The sequence below is a fragment of the Scatophagus argus genome, chromosome 18 (assembly GCF_020382885.2).
Source record: "Scatophagus argus isolate fScaArg1 chromosome 18, fScaArg1.pri, whole genome shotgun sequence".
NCBI classification, from domain to species: Eukaryota; Metazoa; Chordata; class Actinopteri; family Scatophagidae; genus Scatophagus; species Scatophagus argus.
In genome coordinates this window covers 16,636,741-16,660,274 of record NC_058510.1, presented here as the reverse complement: position 1 = coordinate 16,660,274, position 23,534 = coordinate 16,636,741, and the positions used below count along the sequence as shown (strand labels likewise).

Sequence of the window (23,534 nt, the reverse complement as noted above, 5' to 3'; positions counted from 1 at the left end):
TCTTCCGGGGACATTACATAGACTTCCATTCATTTCCCTTGGCTTCACTGCCACCTAACCATGACAATAAACATTACTTGCTCAATCCTAACCCAAACCTCAACCTAACCTTAAAGCAAGTCTTCATTCCAGTAAAGTTAGGGATAAAGTTAAAAAGGGTAAAGTTAACGATTTACATTGTGGGGACTTGCATTTTGTTTACACAGTGTGACTGTGTAAACAGACTTTTGTCCCCACAACTACAGGAATACACATCTACACATAAATACACACACACACCCACACACCTGTTCATTGTGGTTTGTGTGATGATGGCCTTTACTGGGATTACTTCCACTACAAAGGTTGAGGACAATACAGGACAGGACTATTGTTAGCAGTTGATTTCATCGTTTCACTTGACTTTTAAGCTTCTCAGCTGTCCATTATGAACGGGTTTCATTTCATGAAGGTGCTGAGAATCTGAGTCATTTATCCAGTACACGTGCATGAACCTTGTCAATGGGACACTGGATTGGTAAAACGTGTGTTTTCTCCTATAGGGCTTTGTCATTCCTGGGAATGAGCCTGTGTCTTGCTCTGATGTTCATCTCCTCCTGGTATTATGCTATTGTGGCCATGGCCATCGCTAGCTGCATCTACAAATACATCGAATACAGAGGGTGAGAATGACTGTGTTGTTGTTTTTCACAAGTTTACAGTGAATCCTTTAAAGGTGACACAAAAACTCCTACACAAGAAGCCCTCTTCATCATTAGATTAACAGGCATTTTAAACAGTGATGTACAGTTCTTTTCAGCCGGTGAGGACACTGTAATCCTGCTAAATTAGAGATCTACTGATTTTGTCACTTGCCAGAAGCCCTCTTGAATGAAGTTTGCCTGTGACTTTCAGGCCTGCCAGAAGATTTTTTAGATTTTCTTAAGATTTTAGATTTTTACTGGTATATGTTGCAGCAGAAAATGTTCTTATGGACCCTTTACTAACTCAGCAAAATGCATGAGAAACCCTTTGTGTAAGGCTGTTGAAATCTATCTACCAGCATAGTTGTTTTCATACTTCTAATGTGTTGCCAATCATTTGTTGGACTCAGGGCAGAGAAAGAGTGGGGAGACGGCATCCGTGGCCTGTCTCTAAATGCAGCGCGCTACGCCCTCATTCGCCTTGAAGAGGCTCCGCCACATACTAAGAACTGGAGGTACAGTATGTTGTGTGTGTGTGTGTGTGGATACAGCTGACATGGTGCCACATGTCATTGCTGTGGTGGACAAAACAGGAATAGATATGCAGGTGCATTTGTTTAAACTTGTGGTCCTCTGCCTAATCTGTCAGAAAAGGTTGATACACACTCATACAGTACTGAGGCCTGCACTGGCGGACCTTGCAGAGTGCCTGTCCAAAAACCAAACAAGTTTCATTTACTTTCTTGGCATGTTCACTGTGGCTCGTCTTCTTGGGGATGTGATGATTCCAAGTGTACAGATGGTTCTCACTGCTTTCTGGCCCTCCTCTGTTAAACACCTGTACTGCAGGACTGTAAGGTTCCTGTTTTGTTTCAATTCAGATCTCCCTGCATAACTTAGCATGAGCCAATAATGCTCTAATGGTGTTACCACACTCAAGAAATAATGTCAAGAGACAACACTTTGCAAGGTATTTCATTTACTATGGGTCTTGGAGATGTGTGTCTTCAAAAGAGCACGTGATTAGTGAAAACGAATGAACCAGTGCATGTGTTGCCTCTCTTAACACAAAAATATTTGTTACTGTCCTTGAACTTTCTGAGATTTAAGGATCTTTCCTGTCCCTCATCCTGATTGTGTCCCCCGTCTTGTTGTACCCAGGCCTCAGTTGTTGGTGCTCCTGAACCTCGACTCGGACCAAGGAGTAAAACACCCCCGTCTGCTGTCCCTCACCACTCAGCTGAAGGCAGGGAAAGGCTTAACCATAGTGGGAAATGTCTTACAGGGAACTTATCTCACTAAAGAGGCAGAGGCCAAGAGGGCTGAGCAGGTATAGTGGAAACTGACAAGCAAACACAAGCACATATGTAAAATGCAAATGCAGTCACAAGCATGTTGACATTTATGTTGTGTGCCATTCTGTACTCCTCATACAGCTGAGTTCTACCAAAAGTGGGTACAGTCGCTGATAAAATGTGTTTTATGCTGCCTCATGACGAAGCATCACAGTCAACTTCAATAAAATCCATTGTGTGTCAATCCGGATTAGGATTAGGACGAGGACAAGCATTTGACCCCTGAGCTGCAGATGAATTCTGCCATCTACTGGCCAAATTGAGCAAGTCATTGGATTCTTTTTTGCAACCTGATTTGACTGTGTCCTCAAAAGCATTTTAATCAGTGGATTACTTTCTCTACAAAAGCAATCATGTGCAGAGGCTGAATTCCAGATTACACAGGGCTTTGTTTAGACTGAACCTTAGGAATTATCCTGGATTGATACCAATGAAAGTGCTGACTGTTAATTTTGAAGTAGAGGCTGAGCTCAGTCAAGGATCGGTACTAATCAGAATTAAGTAACCGTTGAGTAGCATCTTTCAAAAACATGCTTTTCTCAGTTGTCGGTTCTGCGCATCAATTAATTGCTGTTCTTTTGTCTTCTCTACCCAGAACATCAAGTCTTCTATGTCAGCAGAGCGAACGAAAGGTTTCTGTCATGTTGTGGTGTCTTCAAACCTCAGAGATGGCTTCTCCCACCTCATCCAATCTGCAGGGTTGGGAGGCATGAAGCACAACACAGTCCTCATGGCCTGGCCGGGGACCTGGAGGCAGTCCAATGATGCCGAGTCATGGAAGAATTTCATCGGTGGGAGACAGTTCAAATTTAAAATCACTGCATTTGTTGGGGACATTGGACAGTTTTGTGGACTAAAAAATTATATTGCATCCGCATGCTTAGGATGTGTCTTAAAAATGCATTGGAAGTGAAAATAAAAGCTTACGTCGCACATTTGCACATGTGCTGGCGCGGTCCCATCGAGATAACAATGTCTGAATCTCTCTTTGACAACACATACTGATTGATGTGCTACTCATAAACACTCTCTTCCTTCCTCTGTCCATCCAGAGACGGTACGGGAGACCACAGCAGCCCATCAGGCCTTACTTGTGGCTAAGAATGTGGACAGTTTCCCCACCAACCAGGACCGCCTGGGGGAGGGCACCATCGACGTGTGGTGGGTGGTACACGATGGAGGCATGCTGATGCTGCTGCCATTCCTGCTGCGACAGCACAAGGTTGGTGTGTCTGTGTGCGTCTTGAGTTGTCCTTCTGAGACATCCTTAAATTCTACATTCCACTCATCACCTTCATGCAATACTCACCAATAATATCCATCTATTTTTGAATTCTCCCTCTTTCGACACTGACATTACTTTTGGCCCTCCTCCCCTTCTCCCTGCTCCTGCTTTACTTAACTAATCCATCCATCTACATCTGGCCTGACCTCCTTCCATAATAGCTGTGTCTTCCTCTCTCCTCCAGGTGTGGAGGAAGTGTAAGATGCGTATCTTCACTGTGGCCCAGATGGATGACAACAGCATCCAAATGAAGAAGGACCTCCAGATGTTCCTTTACCACCTGCGACTGGATGCAGAAGTGGAAGTGGTGGAGATGGTGAGACATTGAAAGAATGGCACTGAAGTGAAATGTGTGGTGGTAGTGATGCATTAGGCTGATAGTTTGTATAAGAACCCGAAGTAAATAAAAAAGAAAAAAGACAAAGACAAAAAGAAAAGCTTTAGGCTCCAGAACTGTTTCGTTCTGCTAATGCTGACATTTTGTTCTCGTAAAAGGACAAGGATGTTGGCAGAGGTCATTCCTGTTGCTCCATATTGTTCTGATGACAGCATTTCTGTCCTCTATTATGCAGCATGATAACGACATCTCAGCCTTCACCTATGAGAAGACTCTGGTGATGGAGCAAAGGTCTCAGATGCTGAAACAGATGCAACTTTCCAGAACTGAGAGGGAGAGAGAGGTAATGTACAGGTCATCGACCTCAACACAACCCTGCACTCACGGTCGCTTTGTCCCTGTACTTGGATTCCAGTTCAACTCAAGAGAATGCAGTGTCTTTATAGTTTAGATACTAAGATCAGCTCATACACATTTTTATTTATTATCACTGAATGGCATTCATTGCCCTTCCTGTTAGTGTGCTAGTGCTATCACTGAAACCCTTCTAATTACAATGACACAGGTCACATTATACAGAAGGTAAAACGAGCTCTTTAGGTTGTTCCCACAAATAACAGACCCTGTAATTAAATCCAAACAGTATTATAGTCCAATCCGGCCTACCACTGCATGATATGACAATCGGCCCTTTTCTTGTTCATCTGCCATCACTTCTCTGGGCCACGCCACATTACTCAGATTCAGAGTATCACTGACGAATCGCGTAGCTCGATCCGGAGGAAGAACCAGGGCGCTGCCAAGAGCACGAACCTCAGCCGACAGTCCTCACTGATGGAGGACGCTCAGGAGGACGAGGTAGCCGATTTTGTCAACCCAGTGTCCCCCAATGTTAGACTCGCAGGCCTGTCTTCACAAAGCTGGATCTTTGGATACAGTTGTCGCTTGATACTTGGCTGTGTTAGTGACTATTGTGATCATCATCATGGTTTAAAATCTGGAGCCACAACATCAGATTTTAGTCCGTACTTACCAGATGTCAGAAATAGATGGGCGAGTGATCAATCTGACATTTTGATAGCATTTTTCTCTAGTGCAGACATCAGACTGTGGTGCCTATACAGTATAAATACACAGAGAGGGAGGAAGGATGGAGGAGTAGTAATAGTCTCACTTGGGGTTATCCATATATACAGTATATATACATACATACATATATACTGTGTTCATATTATGTTGCGGTACTAGTGCGGGGTACTTAGATGAGTTAGTATGTCGCATCAGGGCTGACGTCTGTGTGAAGTCCTAGTCATCCCAGGACAAACAGCCAGTTATTATAGCATTGTAAAGGTGATTATAGATAGCATCCGTCTCTTACATCTAACAATTTAACCACAAGTCCAGACCGGCCCAGCAGTAGTGCTGCTTACTGTATATCGCTGTCATCGAGAGCTGCTTTGTGAATACCAGCCAGTTGCACCCTGAAACCCCTACCTGATCTCCCATTGCATCCGTGATCCCCCCTCATCCCCACCTCCCTGACAAATGTAAGAATGGACGGTATTGTCTCACAAAATCCGACTGAGCGAGCGACCGTTTTCCATTCGTCCAACTTTTCTTTCCTGCTGTTAAATGAGCACTACGGCCTCACGGGGCTACTATCCAAGCTGCAAATGTCAGGAATAGTTTACAAGTACTTTTCACTCAGGATTGGTTTGTACTCACTATTCTGACATGACAATACTGGACTCTCTTTGTTCATTTTAGCTTAACACATTTGAAATTGAACATTTTAATCAAGCCCCTAAGTTATGCTTTATGAAGATATATTATCAAATATCAAGTGGTACCAGTTAACACAGCAGACCATTATCCATATCTTCATGATGGGAGATGATAATAAACTGATATTTATATTATCCTTTGTCACAAGCTGTTATGTAACAGCATTGTACTCTGTAGCACAGACACAAGAGGAAAAGTGAAGTAAGCTGTTGTCAAATGTAGTGAGACCAGATGATATTAACCCTGTCCTGCTGTGCTGTGCTGTCCTCCACTGTCCCTGCATCATCGGCTTACAGACCTGTTATTATATTTGTCTTTTGAGTCCCTGTATGCAATATGAGCCCTAAAATGAGATCATACTATACCTTCCCAGTCTGGTTCATTTTCCATACCTGTGACCCATAAATGTTGTGTTTCCTTACTGCTAATAACACCTGTATATTTTCTCTTTTATCTGTGTTTGTGTTGTATTATCCCCATTATTCTCTAGCATGGTTTGGCCCCAGCATTCATCTTTCATGGTGCTTGCTCACTGGCCAGTTTATGTTTTTACACATTACATTTTTTTTCCCTTACTATTTCTCCCCAATAATGGCATTTTTTTTTACCTCGTATTGGACTCCTCCCCACCATCCTCTAATCGTTCATTCCTCTCCGTTGAAACATCCCCTATATTCGATATTATATATATATTCGATTTCCTCCTCATTTTTTTTCTCTCTCCCTCCTCTCCAGGCCCAGCTCATCCATGACAGAAACACAGCGTCTCACGCCACGATAAATGACAAGGTTGAAAGTGGGCCCGAGCGGGTTCATATGACCTGGACTAAGGACAAGCTCTTCACAGAGCGTAATCGTAACCGCGAGTGCAACGCCAACGTGGCGGTGCGCGACCTGTTTAACATGAAACCGTAAGTGTGTTTGAATACACTCTCTGTATATTTTAATCTTAAAAGCTAAAAAGAATGAAGGTTTTTCCTGCAGATCTGTAACCTTAAGGTCCATTTCCACAATTAGAGGAGAGTCAAGGCTATTGTATATGCTACTGACACATATAAACTGTAGAAGTGTTGGTATTGACCTGATATTGTTGCATGTGCCTTGTGAGAGACGTTTGCACCATTTTGAATTGCTTTTCTCAAGTTTTAAAGTTTTAAATGTCAAATACAATACATGAATGACCTGAAGAATGAACACAGCACATACAGTAGAGACAATACTTCATGATGGTGCCAAAGCCTCAGTGCAGGAGGACAGCATGTGTAGATGCAGTAGCAGGAGCAGTAGTAGTAGTAAAGAGACTGATGAGTGAAATGGGACATCTGTCTGCATGGCGTGTGTGCATTCAGGCTGCATTTGGTGTGTGTGCGCATGTGTGTACACTTCCAGCCAATTTCAGTCTTAGTGCATGGCCACACCACGCAGACGCGTTCAGACTAACACATCCCATACTGTCCGTATGATCGGTGTGTGTCCCAGTCCACTTATACTGGCTTATAATGACTGCAATTCCGATGAGTGTTTTTTGGTAAACACACAGTGAAGTCTCACAGGACAGGAAGAAATGGAGGCTGCTCGCTCACGAAGCCTCACCATACACATCGAACGGCCCCGTGTCGCTTTGTGGGGTTTAACGCGGCTCACCTTTTGGGTGTCACGACGAGCCGTTTGGGACAGTTGGAAGCATGCAGTGTGGTGGAGAGAGCTGATGTAGGAAGCATCTAAGCCTGTTTCTGTTGTTCTGTCCCATTTTCCTCCTTCTAGAGAGTGGGAGAGTCTGTAAGTTGCATTCTCTTTGCTCTAGGCCATATGTGTGCACTGCTGCTGTGGTGACTGTGGCTTTGTTCAGTGTCCTCCAGCTCATGTGCTTGTACCTCTGTGTCCTTTTGTTTGTGTGTACTAATGTGCATGGATTTCAGTATGTTTGTTGTTAAATTGAATTTGCTCCGTCGATTTAATTTGCATGTAAAGTTAATGACATTATGTGTATGCATGAGCAAACTTGTGCTTTCCAGTTACGTTTTAACGATTAGTAAATACAAAAAAAAAAAAAAATCTCTTCATTTGGTCTTCGGAATACAAATGCTTTTCTTTTTCAGTAGAACGGAAAGCAGAATTTTGTCAAATGGTCTTGTTTTTCTCTTGAATGTAATTTGACTTCTGGCAGACTGACATCATGTGCTTTTAACTCTGATTGAAGGTGATTATGAAGAGACAACATTTAAAGACATGCTGTTTTTTTGTCAGTTGTAACTGTTCATATAACAGATACAGTTGGTATGAAAGATCACCACACGCACAATTGGCTATTAAAAAATAATGTTCAGGATGTGATGTGTCCATTTTGTCTTAAAATGTTGTCTCTTTGTCTCTTCGGTCCCTTAACCGTGCTTTGTTTTCTTGTTTGTGTTTGAGGCTAACATACAGAATGCTTTTACTGAAATGCATCTTTTCTCCTTGACAAAATGTTATTAATGTAATGATCTGGTGTTATACTGGTGAAGGTGTTCTCTCCAGAAGTACAGTGTGTTTTAGTAATGTTCTAATTCATAAGAAAGTCAGAAAAAACGAGCTGTTGCTTTTAGTTTTCCATCATTTTCAGACTCCTGAAAAAGAGAGCTTGTTCTCAGTGAGTTTTCTGGCTATACTGTATAAATCCAGGTTTTATTTACTTAGAGAATTTAGAGAAGCTCCTGTTTTACCCAGTAGTGTTGCCATAATGTTACAATAGGCCATTTCCTTGTTTTTTTTCTTTCTAAGAACTCTTAGAAAGAAGCTAATATCATAACTCTAAGGAGGTGTAGCGTTTAGGCTGTTTATTAAGGTTTTTCTTCAGTGCTGTTATTGGTAACCGTGACCTTCTTCAAATCAGGAACCAGTCAAACGTTCGTCGCATGCACACAGCTGTCAAGCTGAACGAGGTGGTGGTCAACAAGTCGCAGGGAGCTCACCTGGTTCTGCTCAACATGCCCGGACCGCCCAAGAACAGAGGAGGAGACGAAAACTGTATCCTTAAAGCAGGTATAATCCATATTTTCTGAGATGATTTCTATAATGTGAAAACAATGTGAAAGCGGCATCTTGCAGTGATGACCCTACAGTGAGCTTCACACTGAGTTTCATCATATTGTTCGATTGTCCGGATGAAACTTCACTGTTTCTCTCAGGAGTAGTTGGAGACTGAGACGGAGCTAAAATGCTGGACACAAACTTCATTTAAATCATATTGCTCTGTTTCTGCTTGATGCAGGCAAAGAACTCTTAGTTAATAATCAGTGTTGCGTTCTCAACCTGTTTCTAAGTAGCCCAAATATTAAACGAATAACTAAAAATGAAAAATAAAATTAAGAAACCGTTATTGCATGTTCAGTTACTACCATTCTAATTCATTTTTATGTGTAGTGTAGTGAATGCTCATTGTGATGCCACAGCAGAAATGAGGGTGGACTGGAAGGACATCAAGTATGTTTTCTACCTTAACTGCTGTCTTCTAAGACATGGAGTTCCTGGAGGTTCTCCTGGAGGGTCTGAACCGGGTCCTCCTGGTGCGAGGAGGTGGCCGTGAAGTCATCACCATCTACTCTTAAAAACAAAAAACAAAAAAAAAAACCTCTAATGCCCCACCCTGCACGCATTGGCTGTTGCCACGGATACCGGTCACCGGGCATTTTCGAAGAAGAAGCCTAATTTGGTTTTTATGAAGGGGGCGGGGGTTGTTGGAAGGCGGGACCACTTGTGATTGACAGACGCCTGAAGGTCCCTTGAGATGAAGGAAAACAGTTAGGGTTGAGTCAGGTGACTGGCTGAGAGTACAGGCACAGTGTGTGTCCACGCTGGGCCACAGTACCCCTGCACATTGGAAGATAGAGCATAGAGACACTTTATATTGTTCATTTAACTCTGGAATGATTGTTATGTTCTCTTACGTTTTCATACTCTTACCCCTTTGTGTTGTTGATGTTGTTGAGTTACTGGCGCTCACTGTGTAACGATAAGCAAAGGAGCGAACGTGTGCTATTGATACGAACCGCTTAGTCTTTCGCGTTTGTCTGGTGTGCTCGATCCTGGGAGGTGCAGGGATGTTCACTTGTACCTTAGAAAAAAGAAGCGCGGGGAGGGAAAACGTCACAGAATGGCTTTGAACTCAGCGCAGAAAGGTCACTAATTCTTTATTTTCAATATCAAGTACCGTTTGGTGATGTGTGTGGTCTGCATCACCATTGCTACTCAGTGTTTTCATTTAAAGCACCTTTTTAAGCAACTTTTCAGTGTGAAGAGAGGTCAGACAGTGAGCTTAGAAGCTGCTAAAACATCCTATCTATAGCTGAAAGCAGCATTTGTAGTTGTAGTGCTCTGTGGTTGTCGGCCTCGTCGCTGGCCGGAAGGATGTTGAATGTTCACCAGATACTGGATCACCTTCCTTCATTTGGGCGGGAAAATTTCAGATATCTGGTACTGATACAAAGAGCGCTCTTGTTTTAATAGGGAAAATAGCCATATAGTTCATATCCTTGTTACCCTTCGTAAGCTTTATAAAATGACCTATTAAATGCACATGTATACATATTTGTGGTGTCTGAAGTAGTGCTCAGTCGGACTAATTATACTTTTTTTATCCAATGGCTGTTTGACAGCATGCAGTAGGTTAAGGAAATATTAGATTGGCTAATTAAATCTTTTATTGGCCTTCGATATTGTTGGCATTTAACTCCAGTTGAAAATGTGACGGCACAAATGGTACACGAGTTAGTGTAAATTCTTCCCATGCGGACGTAGTTACTGCACTGTTGACTTTGCACTACCGATCTTTCAGCACTTAATTCAACACGTAGTTCACCCGGTTCAAACACATACAGTAACACTTCCTGTTGCTCAGTCCACCACTACATTCTCCTAACGTAAGTGGAGCGAGAAACTGATGAATCAGCTCATCATATAGACAGCAAGTAAATCCATACTGTTTAATACTCATGTGTCACTGTTGTTGTTGTTTTTTTTTTAATATTTTACCAAGCATAAACTCTGTAGGATTTGAGTCCCAGACTGAGTAGATGACTTGTTATGAACATATGTAGGAGAAATGTGCCAAAATGTCTACAAAAGAAACTGTGGAAGTATTATTAGTGCATCATAGAACCTGGCCATAATGTAGCTACTTTCTTCTACACTGACTATCTTTGATCTTTGGAAACCCTAAAAACAAATATGTTTTTCAATAATAGAGCTCCTCATCCCTGCCAGAATTCTTTTTCGAATTCTTCATATGGTTAAATGAGCAAATAAAACTAACAGTGCATTTTCCTGGGCATTTGAAACCATCTAACATGGCCTAAATGCTGCGAAATGAATGAGTTTGGTGTCAGAAGGAAAACACATTCAACCCTTACTTGTGTGTACCTCCACAGTTTCTTTTCAAATTTAGCTGTGCAGTATTTTGTAAAGCAGAAAGTCCGTATTTCCCCGCAGTTCTTCGCAGGGGGATGAGAACTTCTGACAGTCGGTCATGCAGCATCCGTGTTTTGTTGTGTTTTGTTCAGTTGTTGATGTGCGCCTGTGTTACTATATAGCTCTGGTCTCTGTAGTGTTTGTTACATTATAACTGATCTTCTGTTACTTTAAGTGTTAATTTTCTGTGTGATTATTATGGAAGGAGGCAGAGAGAGGTGGTAAGTGTGAAGGCTGCAGCACTTGTCAAGTTTTTGTGTACTGTTCCAACCCATCAGAAACACAATATGCACAAGACACTGAAAACACCTCGGGATACAGCAGCACCCTGGACTGAAAGTATTAAGTGAAGCAACCAGGGTACAAATGAATGCTTTAAATAACTCTTTCACTATATCAGTTTCATATTTCAGTTTCTTTGTTCGGTTTTATATTTTAGCCTCCAAAGGTAAAACATAATTCTGTATAAATAAACATAACATTGTCTTGTTTTAAGAGGGTTGAAACATATTAAGTTGTAAATTGTTAAAGAAGTTTCTTTGTTTTTAATCTGATCGCTGAGCTGAATAGCGGTAGCAGAAAGAAAACATCGAAAAACATGAAACCTTGAAAAGAAGGTGGTAAATAAAAAAAATAAAAAAATAAAAAAAGATGAAGTTTCTGGAGGTAAATAGGATTGTCAGTAGTGTGTGTGTTTGACAGCTCTAAGGTTTGAGGTGACTGGAGAATGTTATCTACCTCAAGGTGTCACTGAGGCTCGGCTGCAGAAATGAAAACGTGTTCAATCGCATCTCTCTTTTGAAACCGATGTTACATATGGATTTGTTACAGAAATAAAACCTCTGCTATGTGAGAGCACCAGCAGAACTGTGTGTGTGTGTGTGTGTGTGTGTGTGTGTTCCAGTGCATACTGTTGTGAGATGACGCTGTTTGTCTTTCTGCTGTTGTCTGGTTCAGCTGGCAGGCCTCACAGGCTGGAACAGGAAGTCAATAATTGTGGGCACACACATAGAGGAAGGTAGCCCTGTAAATTGTATTTGTGCCTCTCTGAGTAATTATTAAAAGTGCTGAAATAAACCTAAACCTGTCTGTCTGTGCCCTGATTCATGATTCACTTATAGGTATAAAGGAATATGTTTTCTTTTTGGTATTCATCCAAAGTCCTATTCCACTAAACCCAAATGGCTTAGAATAACTTGTGGCTGATGACACAAAGAAGAGACAAGACATGGCTTAAGAAAAATCTGGTTTTACTTAAGCTACTGTCATTCTAGCAACTCGGAGTCCGTAGGCAGCAGTGTATTATTTATATACAGCAGTGCTTTGAGCTAATTGCTAAAAGTCCTTAGTGGTGCTTTTAGCAGAATGCTGAAACTACCTCGACATGCTTTGAGCTAAATGTTAAAACTACTTAGACACAATTGTACTTTGAGTTAAATATTAAAATGTCAGCATGTTGATGGTCACCACACATGTTTCTCATGGTCGCCATCTTAGTTTAGCGCGTTAGCATGTTAACATTTGCTAAGTGACTAAACACAAAGTACAACCGAAGCTGTCGCCAGTTTTGTAGGTTACTGAACAAATGAAAATCAGAACGTAGAAGAAAAGCCAGCCACCACCAATTAAGATTCATCGTAATAATTTTATATTATTGTAATAAAATTTCATGGCAACCAATTTCTTATTTCAGTCTTAGCCAAAGTGATGGAACGATATGGGAATCATAGATGGACACTGACACTGTGGCTGAAAGTGCTTTAGATGGTATTTTTTATCATTAATAATTCTTTTTTAAATTCTCTTCTGTATTTATCCTTGTTAATTAATTATTTTTTTCTTTTGTAGTTGACATACTTGTTTCTATGATATGTGGGTGTGTGTGTGTGTGTGTGTGTGTGTGTGTGCCTGTGTGGTTTAGTATATAATAAAAAATAATGATCAACCACTCATCTGCCAGGATCCCAGAACCTCAGGAACCTCGAGTGGTGGTTCTTGAAGCCCTGTCTTGTATCAGTGCTATATAAATATACTGTAAATAATAATAAGCATTTCAGTTCATATCATTCTTACATGCTGCACATAAATTTGTGTATAAACAAATATGCATACTAGCAGTATGCAAACCTGGGGTTGGAAGTATTCCACTGTAGTAAAACTGGCTGGTTTTGTCGGTCTCGCACTCGTTTTGGCCCCACAGGAGATTAATTCTGCCCCAATCTTTGAATCAATTCCTCATAAATTTATTTTAAATTAAATAAATCGTGACCACCACATTTCTGGAAAACCCTAATTAGATTAGTCATCTGATCAAGATGATTTAGCAAAACCTTAATTCTAATACTCAAAATTATTTTCATGTAGCCTAATTTCATTTTTTGTAATCTTTGCTTCTTTGTTGTAGTTTTACTATGTTTCACATCTAAAATTATTAATAATCTGAAAAGGACAAAGCACAACGCGTAGCCTTTGATGAGATGTCACAAGAAGATTGAAGCAGAAACACTGCATCCTCATTACAATGTTACTGGTTTGCAGATTTTAACTCCTTTTAAATAAAACAAACTCAATCTTTCATTACACTGTGCACAGCAGTGAAAGTGCAAACCGGCAGTCACATTGGTGAAACAGCATATCTCCACTAGAGGGCAGCATTGACTGTCATTGAAATTGGCTTCATGCTGCAGCTCCACAGTAGACACTCACAGAGAAATTTATCTCTGAGCCAAATCAAGCATGGGCACATATTTCTATCATATGACCTCCAGAGGAGGATCAGATGCATTTAGACTTCCTGATACATTTATTGGTCTGTACTGGTCCTTCAGCAGCCTGTTATCAGCCTCTCTGCTGTGGGAGATGTTAGCCTCCTCCTGCCCCATCAGCACCTCCCCTCCCGTCTAACCGGACAATCAGCAATCCAGCACCAACAGGCCTGACCCCGACTGGTCACATGCTCTGTCTCACACAAACAAACCATATCAACATCTGATCCAATCAGAGCGTGACTATGACAGAGAAAAAGAGGGCGAGCAAAGCAGAGACTGTGTCAGAACATGATGCTCTTCATGTTTTAGCTCAGCTCTGTCAGTCTGTACACTTTGCCTTATTGTCACCCCTCATTCTGTATTGTGCAGACTAAAACAAGTGACTTCTTCTAAAGGCTAACAGTTACCCCTGAGCTCATTATAACCTGCATAGCTGTAACTTAAAGGAGAATTCTGGTGTTTTTAAAACTGGCTCATATATTGACATATTTTGATATGTAAATGATTCATTACTTACCAGAAGTTTCGGATTTGGTCCGGTAAGTCACCTCAGCCGGCAGCTGCAACACTGCTGCAATGGTTGTAATGTAATCCTGTCAGAGCTTCACAGACTTCACCTAGAGTGAGGCTTGTGTTTCTGTGTAAAAGAAAATGATTTTTACTCTTTAACAAAATCCTGCAATGTTATCACATGATTAGAGGAACGAAATCAGCCTGTGAGCAGTGAAAGAAGCACTTTTAGTCGGCCTAACTTCGACTGTGGGAGTTGTGCCTGCCAGCCAGAGTGATCTACTGGACCACTTCCAAAACTGTTGGTATGTATTGATCATTTGCACACCAAAATATGTAAATATAGGGTCCAGGCTTAAATTCCTCTTTAAGGAGTTAGGCATTGAAAGTTAGGTGTGATAGCAACAATGTCCTGGACCTGAATCCGGTCACAAAGTAACCCAGTATTCAGAAAGGCTTCAGCTGCTGTTTTCTTTGATTTTAGCACATGTACACACACACACACACACACACAGACATTCAGACATTCTTCCAAAAATTCTTTCACGAGCACACCCTCGAGCTTTATCCATCACTGACCTTTGACCTCTCTTGCCTTTCACCACTTCCTGTACAACCTGTCAGTTCAAAGTACTGTCTGTCTATCTGTCTGTCTGTCTTCTGTTTGCTCTGTGCATTGTTGACCAAATCGATAGGAGAGGCCTGAGACAGCACCGCCTGCTATGTATCGAAACTGTACAAACGTGTGCGTTGGCCTGAGGCACAAAGAAATGTTCTCATTGATTCTCTACCGCTGTGGGCCGTGCACTTCGGTGTAATATTTTATGCTCACATTCATATTGATTCAGCTATGACGTTCAGCTTTTTCCATCCATTGCATGTTGTTGTCTAATCCCATCAGCTGTTGGTCAGCAAAGGTCCTGCCAGTCGGGTCATTCAGATGTTTTGGGTTAGGGAGAGGGATGCAGTTAGATGAGTTTCATGTACCACTGGGAAAAAAAAGGAGAAAATAAAAAAGAAAAAGTGAATAAACCATTATGTTAATCATTATGTCAAGAGACAGCCATGAAAAGAAAAAAAAAACTACACCTATTTAACATCACACGCCTTTAATGTCAGACGGATCAAAATTCAAAACAACTTTTCCCATACATGCTTCTTTCTCGTCAAAGTCCAGCACTTCAATCACCCAAAATACATCAAATGGAAGCATGTCAGCTAATACATTATGTTTTAAAAGAACTTAATTTAACCAGGACTCAAAGCAAATTTAGGTTTCAAAATTCTGAAGTGGTCTGAAAATGAAAACTAGAATGCTGAACTTTCTTGAAATTAATACAACCTGAGTATTTAAATGAGGTTGTTCATAAAACTGCATAAAACTCATGACTTTTGCACGGTGAAGCTCGACGTCACAGCAAAGAAAATTATATCAACGCAACTTAAGGTAGGTAAGAAACGAAATCCAGACGGAGGCCACAGCGTGTGTGGTGTCTGCTCCACTGAACCCAGAGGAAGATGATGTGTGCAAGCACACAACGGATTCTGCCATGATGATATTCAAATCCTCTCCTCACTTCAAAGGCTTCCGATCCCTGCTGCATAATACAAAGTAACTCAACTCTATGATATCTTAAACCTTAAGAGATGACGTCTTTCCCGCTGACAGCTTCTGTCTTGTTGCATCCTGTCAGTGTGTGTTATGTGGTTCTATGGAGCGTGTACTGTGGGGGTCAGGGCTTCGGTTCTCTGCGCAGCTGAGTGAGGATAAACTGGACAACAGAGCTTGGTGCAGTGTTCGTAGACTCAAGTGAAAGCCTAAGATGTGTGTTACACAGCTAACCCGCCACAACCAGGACATGAAGAGCCACCAGTGTGATAACTAATAATAAATGCATGGTAGGTAGAAGATAATTCTTTTCTTGAACTTCCAAAAAAGAATACAGAGACAGATGTGATTATTACAGATGATACCTAGATGATGACACAAGGATGATATAAAATACAGCAGGTAGAACTCACCTGGCACATCATAGAAATATTATAATGAGATATAATGAAATTTGAATGATGATGTTAACAGACCAGTGACATGATCACAATTTTTTTAACATTTTACAGTAACTCCACCGTGCAGCACAATCCCCTCAGTGGACTCAGCTGCCCTGATTCTGTCCAGGAGCGGAAGGGTTAAACCGGGGAGGAGAGCTGCGTCAAGTGACACAAAATCAGAGAAAAAAGGACAGGAAATTATTTTCCAAGAGTCCAAGATTTCCATTAAAATAAAAACATCACGTGTGTAACAAGTAGAATAACTGGATTTATCACCAAATATAACAGGGTCTATTGTCCCTGATGCAGAATTCAGAACTGAAGACTCGCTGACAGTGTTTGTAAGGCCAAGAGGATCACTGAATAGTACTGAGTTAGAAAATGACTTTGTTTCAGTAAATAAATACACAAATAATAATGATACTAATTACAGACATAAGAGATGTCAACATTAAGAGATATCATCTTCTCTCTGTAGTCGTAAAATGACTAATTTGAGGTCTCGACTCTAAACTGTCTTCTCATAATGATCAGCAGGACCATTATGATAATTGACACACAAATCAAGTGCATTTTCTGCTTCATTACCTGACTGTAGAAATGGTCGCTCATTCAAAGATTACTTTACTTGTGCAATTTTGGTATGTAACTAAAAGAAAGAAAAGGAAATAAAAACTGTGTATTCCTTGATACTGTATTTTTACACTGATAAAGTTTTGTGAACTTTTCATTTATTTCTTTATTTATTGATGATATTCCACACATAGGCTACAATTGTGCCACAAATATTATGCTTCCCAACAAAGCTTTCATTTTGAAAATCCTCAACCAGTTTCCGGTTCACTGTCTCTGACTTGACTGCGCAGGTCTGAGCTGCAACATCATAGCTGCCTTCAGCATAATAGAGCTGCTGCTGGAGCTGCTGCCGCCGCGGGATCCTCCGGAGAAGGAGAAGGCAGGAGAGAACGGCGGTGTTTCTGTCAGCGTGCCGTCAGTTGAAGCGCCTTACTGCCTCTCGTTTGTTCCGTCTCGCCGTATGTGAAGGGAGGCTCCAGCTGGAAAAGCAGCAACGTACCTAAGAAGGAGTGACATGCCCTTCAGTGCTTGGCGCAGTCAGTGCGCTGCTCGCTGTCAGGCGGGGAACGAGGTGAAGACCGGAATGGTGCATTTAAATTGTTCTTTTTAACGCCGAGGAAGCCTTGCTCGGGTTTTGTTCTGTTTTTGACGTATTTTTCGTGAGGACAGCGACACTACATGCCCGACCGCAGAGCCGTAGCGACGGCAAAATGCAGCGCAGCGGGTGTTTGACTGCAGGTGGATGGCCAACCTGACGGCCACAGCCGCCGCTTCCCTCCCCGTTCACCCGCCGCCGCTGCCGCCTGCTGCAGCAGCAGGAGGTCTGGCTTCACCCGGAGCTGTAAAAACAAACTGAAAACAGAGAGATCGGACAAATTAACCCGAGCCATGCTTCCAGGGGTCGGCGTGTTCGGCACCAGCCTGACCACCAGGGTTATCATCCCGCTGCTGAAGAATGAGGGCTTCGCCGTCAAAGCGCTGTGGGGCCGGACGCAGGAGGAGGCGGAGGAGCTGGCCAAGGAGATGAACGTACCGTTTTACACCAACCGGATCGACGACGTGCTGCTGCATCAGGATGTGGATCTGGTCTGCATCAACCTGCCGCCGCCCCTGACGAGGCAGATCGCTGTCAAAACACTGGGTGAGTCCTGCTGCTGCTGCTGCTGCTGCTCCTGGGCGGGATGGATGCTGCGGGCCTGGTGAGGTGTGGGCTGGTGGTGGTGGTGGGGGGCCACCCGGCCACTGACACCTTCATATGTCAACTTTGTGGCTGTGTTATCCCGCAATGGAACAGACCTGGGTTAAGAGAGGTTGGAGTTGAGTTAGGTGTGGTTGTGGAGGAAAGCAGACTGGTGCCGTGAGCATCACACACACACACACACACACAATGTCTTTCTGGTTTGCATACACTCCTTTGTTGATGAAGCTGCCCTCTTGGCTTATGTGAGGCTACTGCTGGCCAGCAGTCGGGATTGTGGCTTTTGTGCTTTTGAGCAAGGCCCCTGGACTTGTCTTCAGGTGCAGTAGAGGGAAATTTGAACTTGACTCCATGAATGCAGAATATAAATTTGACCTTTTGTCCTTCATGTCCATGTAAAGCTACAGTTTATGCACTGTGCTGTGGTTATGGTGGTGGTGATGTTTTAGTAGAGGCCTGGTTGTCTTCAGTATTGTCCCTAAGGAAACAAACCCACGGCGATACTGCACGTGGGTTAAATCAGTATTGGGGGACTCCCTCTAAAACAAAGTCTTTGGTTAAACACTAGACTTAGCCTGTGTTAGTGAAACTGACAGTCACCGGAGCCAAAAAGAAGAGGCCTGAATGCAGGAAAAGAGAGGCACACAAAGGAAGTCGTTCTAGTTTAAATCTGGAGCAAGGAGCTTATTTTGGAGATCACATTTGGGAGCTGTGGAGCTACTGTGAAAGAATGGTTGCAGGGACCACTGAGCTTTACTCCACACAGGCTTCATTTACCCCAGCAGTGCTCAGCTGGCAGCAAGCTCTAGTAGGTCAGGTTTGTGACTGAAAAACAAATGGGTCCAAAGATGTTTGGCCTCCATGCAGGATCTGGCTCATAACACATACACTGGATCTTAGCTACAAAGCAGTCTGCAGTGCGAGGACAGCTGGGTTGCAAGTAGTGATGGTTTTCATTATTGACTAATCTGACAATTTTTGCAATTAATCACATATACACAAAACTATTTCCCAGAACCCAAGGTGGCATCTTTAAATAGCTTGATAGGATTGACCAACCAAGAAACTATTTACGATACAACAGGATACGATGCTATATGATATGACACGATACGATACAACATGACAGGATACAATACGATATGATACAACGGTATATGGTACAATATGATACAATATGGGATATGATACGATATGATATGACAGGTTACAATACGACACGACACGTTAGGATATGATATGGCGGGATACGGTACAAAATGATACGATGGGATGTGATATGATATGATACGACACGACAGGATACGATACGATATGATACGATGGGATACGATACAATATGGCATATGATACAATATGATATGACAGGTTACAATACGACATGACAGGATACGATACGATATGATACGACGGGATATGGTACAATATGACATGATGGGATACGACAGCGACAGGATATGGTACGATACAATACACCGCAATGTGGAATAGCACAACATAGCACAATTCAACATGAAAAGATACCATAACATACAATATAATACAACTTTATCATCCTTTTACACCAGAATTCATTTTGCAGTCTTAGTGAAAGGCCATCTATAATGAAACATCAAATGCTACAAACCTGAATATCAGAAAAATAGTTAAGTCTGAACAGGCACAAGCCTGACACGTGACATTCATGAACAAGCCTGTTGTGGTAAGACCTGTCATTACTACTTTCTATTGACTACACACTGGGGTTATTAGAAATCATTTTCCTGTCATAGCCTATAAACAAGTCATGTCCCTCCTCGCATTCCTGGGGAGCAGGGAAACCTGACAGCAACAGGACTGACAAGCCATGAGGAATGGAGGTCTGAGTGAAGTGGGAGCTGCAGAGGGACTTACAAGCAGAAGGTCCTGTGACTGGCTGATGTGAATTTCATAGTGTTATTAGTAAGCTCCTTTTGACCTTAGCTGAATATCACGGTGTGTCTGCAGACCTCATGATTATGATTGTCCTCGATTACGATTAAGTTTTCCTCATGGTCAGCATGTTCACTTTGAATCCAAAGGGTCTAATTGTAATCAGGTGTGTTTCTGAAGGGTGTACACGTCTTTGCATGGTTGAGAAAATGCCCATAAAGCAGCCTGTGACTCCCAATGCTTAGGTGTAACTTTTGCCTCGCCATCCCAGCATCAAGATAACCCCACTATGGCTCCATTCATTCTCACACTGCTGCCCTGTTTGCTCGTTGGCTTCAGTAAATTCTGTGGAGTGGCAGCCTGAGCTAACAAGTGGGACAGGCCTGAAGTACAAGAGACACTGTTTGTTTATAGCATGACTACACTAATGTCAATACATCCTTTACATGTACACACTAAACCACAGAGTACGTGGAAACACAGTCTCCTTACTGTTGATTAGGAAATAAATCATTTGTCTACAGTCATGCATTTGGCAATGTCTGTGAAGCCCGAATGTAGTTCTGTATGAAAGTTGCACAAGCCAGCTGATCTGGAGCCAGGGTTACTAATCATGCCCCCGTGAACTTGACTCAACCTGCACACCAGCCGCTGCTTACTTGTCAGTGGCCATTCTTTCTTTCTGTTTCCTCTCCACTCGTTTCCTCGTATTTTCATTGTGTGAGCGCCGCATGTGTCTTCCCACCCACCTCTCCTCGTCAGCCGCCATCACTCAGCCAAGTCTGGGCCCGGTCCTGTTTGCTTTCTGTTGGATGAACATAAAACCGTGTTTGCAAATTCTGTTGAACCCTGGGTGATGAACAGACCAAGCTGGAATATCCACATATATCTGTGGATATATTAACACACAAAATGGGATTACAAGTTTATTGTTGCAATAACCAATAAACTACCGGTTATGACAGCAGTTTTAAAACCTGAACATGACTTACAACTAACTAGTACAGGAGCAAAGATGTTGAAATACACAGCCAGGTTCAGGTTTACTCTTTCATGGAACAGTCAATGTAAATTTGACTAGTTTTGCTGATATATTTGATTTATTAAATATAGTGTACGTCAAATGATAAACATTGTATAACAATTTGCCGTGAAGATTAAATGGGACATTTTTCCTGAGCTTGTGAATATGTGAATGGGTAGTGAAAGAAAATGAATTTACATCTGTATCGGCCTAAATTGCCCCAAAATGACCCCCGTTAAATGTCTTCCAAATTTCACTGTGTTGCATAACTATAATGTATGACATCAACAATAAAGTCTTACGCAAAGCAGGGACTGGTCATTGACCAGAGCTGCTCACAGTATGAGAGTGTAAAACTTCCACTTGTGTCAGGGTGTGTGAGCTGATAGTAATTTGCCTGTGTAATCTACCTTACTGTTCACCGCCTTAGTTAAGCTGATAAGTATGATCAGACTTCTTCAACAGAGGAATGTGAACTTTGACTCGGACATTCAACTGTAGTTTATTTGTGTGTTTTTTTTCCCTCTCTCTCTAAATTTGTCATTTTGCTGTTGTTAATTTTAAATGGTACTTCCTAAAGGGTCAGACTGAACGTATTTCCTGCCATGGAAGTCTGTTATACTTTGTAAGTGACATACAACTGTCTCCTGTCATTGGGAATGTGTTGGTGTTGTAGCTAAAAAAAAAAAGTAAAATCATTGTACTTAGTATCATTAAATCAAAATGAGGTGTTATTTGGCCTGTCTACACCATGTGAGACACTTCCAGGCAGAATTATTGCTGACACAAGGGCAATCTGGTTAGCCACCACTGGTTTTTTACCCCCCCCCCCCCCCCCCCTCAGTTAGAAGGTGACTAGGAGTTGAACTGTTAGCATCATGGATGGATTATTGAGGAGCCCCACCATGTACAGCCCCCTGGACCAAAGCCACTGTGTGAAGTGAGCGTTAACATTTGTTGTTTGAAAGTCAGTAAGAATCACTGCATCATGTGACTAAAGACAGACAGGACTACTCTGGTTGTGTAAAAACAAAATGAAATGCTAACACCAATGGTCAGGTCTTAGGGAGATGTAAAAAATGGAAAAACACTGGAGTATGTCAACAGGATGCTGCACGCGTCGTTCAGGTTCTACCAGCACAGGTTCATCCCCTCAATGCAGCAAACCGGTCGGTCTTGTGGAGCAGCATCTCTCCTTCCCCTTCTTCCACTTCTTTTTGTCTCCTTTCTCTTTCTTATTACTGCGGCATTCCTGAGGCATCTGATGTCACTCAGGCTTTCTCAGTGTGTCGAGAAGGCGGCGGCTGCATAGGGAACCTCACACTGCTCCTGCACACACACACACACACAAACACACACACACCATTCTGCTTTCAAAGACTCAAACTCACGTGAGCCCAAAGCATTTCTTGGCCACCAGCTTGTGAAAGAGTGATTTCTTAAACCTGAGGAGACTGAAGCTTCTTTGGATTGTTTTTGTCACCAATCCATTTGGATACATTAGCATTTCCAATATGCTACAGCCTGGTGAATTCAAACTAGCCAGAGTGTGTGTAATTGCTTCTTTCTGTCAACATAATTTTTTAAGAGCTGTGCTTATTTTGGTAAGTTTTCATTGTGTTGTTCGTGCTGTGTGTTGTTGGGGCCGCAGCTTGTGCATATGTAGGCCAGGTGCTGAGAAGGAATCTGAGAGCCGAAGTGAAATGCAACACAAGTTTCAGTTGCACTTTCTGTCCCTTTGTGCAGTTTTGTTTTGACGCTGGGCAGAGGAAGTGAGAGAGGACCCCTTCAGCTTAGCCCTGTGTGCCCTGTAGAGCTCCTCAGTGATGAGCAACAGGCATGGAAGTCTGTCTTTTTATAGTAGTTGACATCACTACATGACGTTTGTGTGAAGTCCCCTTTGCCACTTTGTTCCATCATTTATGATATTGTGCAATAAAACAAATTCTTTTATTACATAAAGTAAAAATGTGACTTGAACCACAAGGGAGTTGATAGGATCAGGTACCAAAACGCACTGCAATAACAACTGATGCCACCTAGCTACATTTAACCATGCGTTCTGCATCAAAATCTTTGGACTGATTACTCATAATGAGCTGATTTGTTTTGAAATATGGAAGCGTCAGTTTATCTATACTTTACAGACATATTCAGACACATCTCTTTATGGGGCCGTTTTTCAGGGATTGGGCTCGGTCCCTGACTTCCAGTGAAGGGAAATGTTAATGCTTCAGCATACCAAGACATTTTGGACAATGCTGCGCTTCCAACTTTGTGGCAACAGTTTGTTGAAGGCCCTTATCTATTCCAGCATGACTGTGCCCCAGTGCACAAAGCAAAGTCCATAAAGACATGGCTGGATGAGGTGGAAGAACTTGACTGGCGAACACAGAGTCCTGACCTCAGCCCCATCCAACACCTGTGGGATGAACTGGAACAGAAATTGTTAGCCAGGCATCAGTGTCTGACCTCACAAATGCTCTGCTGCACGAATGGGCAACAGTTCCCACAGAAACACAAAATGTTGTCGAAAGCGTTCAGAGAAGAGTGGAAGCTGTTATAGCTGGAAAGCTGTCTGTGTATTTAGAATGTAATGTCATTA

The 23,534-nt window shown here is 42.2% G+C and overlaps 2 protein-coding genes across 5 annotated transcripts in view; both read left to right on the top strand.

The window, feature by feature from the left end:
* Window positions 1–11,973, top strand: part of slc12a7b (solute carrier family 12 member 7b) — a 58,996-nt gene extending 47,023 nt beyond the window's left edge. For 2 of the 4 annotated variants that reach the window (XM_046370813.1, XM_046370816.1), the window contains exons 15-25: window positions 543–662; window positions 1,094–1,198; window positions 1,845–2,013; window positions 2,634–2,829; window positions 3,091–3,260; window positions 3,508–3,639; window positions 3,896–4,003; window positions 6,181–6,356; window positions 7,210–7,224; window positions 8,318–8,451; window positions 8,941–11,973. In XM_046370813.1, coding sequence (XP_046226769.1) covers window positions 543–662; window positions 1,094–1,198; window positions 1,845–2,013; window positions 2,634–2,829; window positions 3,091–3,260; window positions 3,508–3,639; window positions 3,896–4,003; window positions 6,181–6,356; window positions 7,210–7,224; window positions 8,318–8,451; window positions 8,941–9,032 — 1,417 coding nt within the window. In that variant the 3' untranslated portion in view covers window positions 9,033–11,973. Of the gene's footprint in view, window positions 1–542; window positions 663–1,093; window positions 1,199–1,844; window positions 2,014–2,633; window positions 2,830–3,090; window positions 3,261–3,507; window positions 3,640–3,895; window positions 4,004–4,401; window positions 4,519–6,180; window positions 6,357–7,209; window positions 7,225–8,317; window positions 8,452–8,940 lie in introns of all 4 variants that reach the window. The other 2 variants (XM_046370817.1, XM_046370814.1) reach the window with 2 other exon arrangements.
* A 5,025-nt stretch (window positions 11,974–16,998) lies between these two features.
* Window positions 16,999–23,534, top strand: part of gfod1 (glucose-fructose oxidoreductase domain containing 1) — a 31,501-nt gene continuing 24,965 nt past the window's right edge. Inside the window, exon 1 of the mRNA XM_046371511.1 lies at window positions 16,999–17,937. Coding sequence (XP_046227467.1) covers window positions 17,685–17,937 — 253 coding nt within the window. The 5' untranslated portion in view covers window positions 16,999–17,684. The remainder of the gene's footprint in view (window positions 17,938–23,534) is intronic.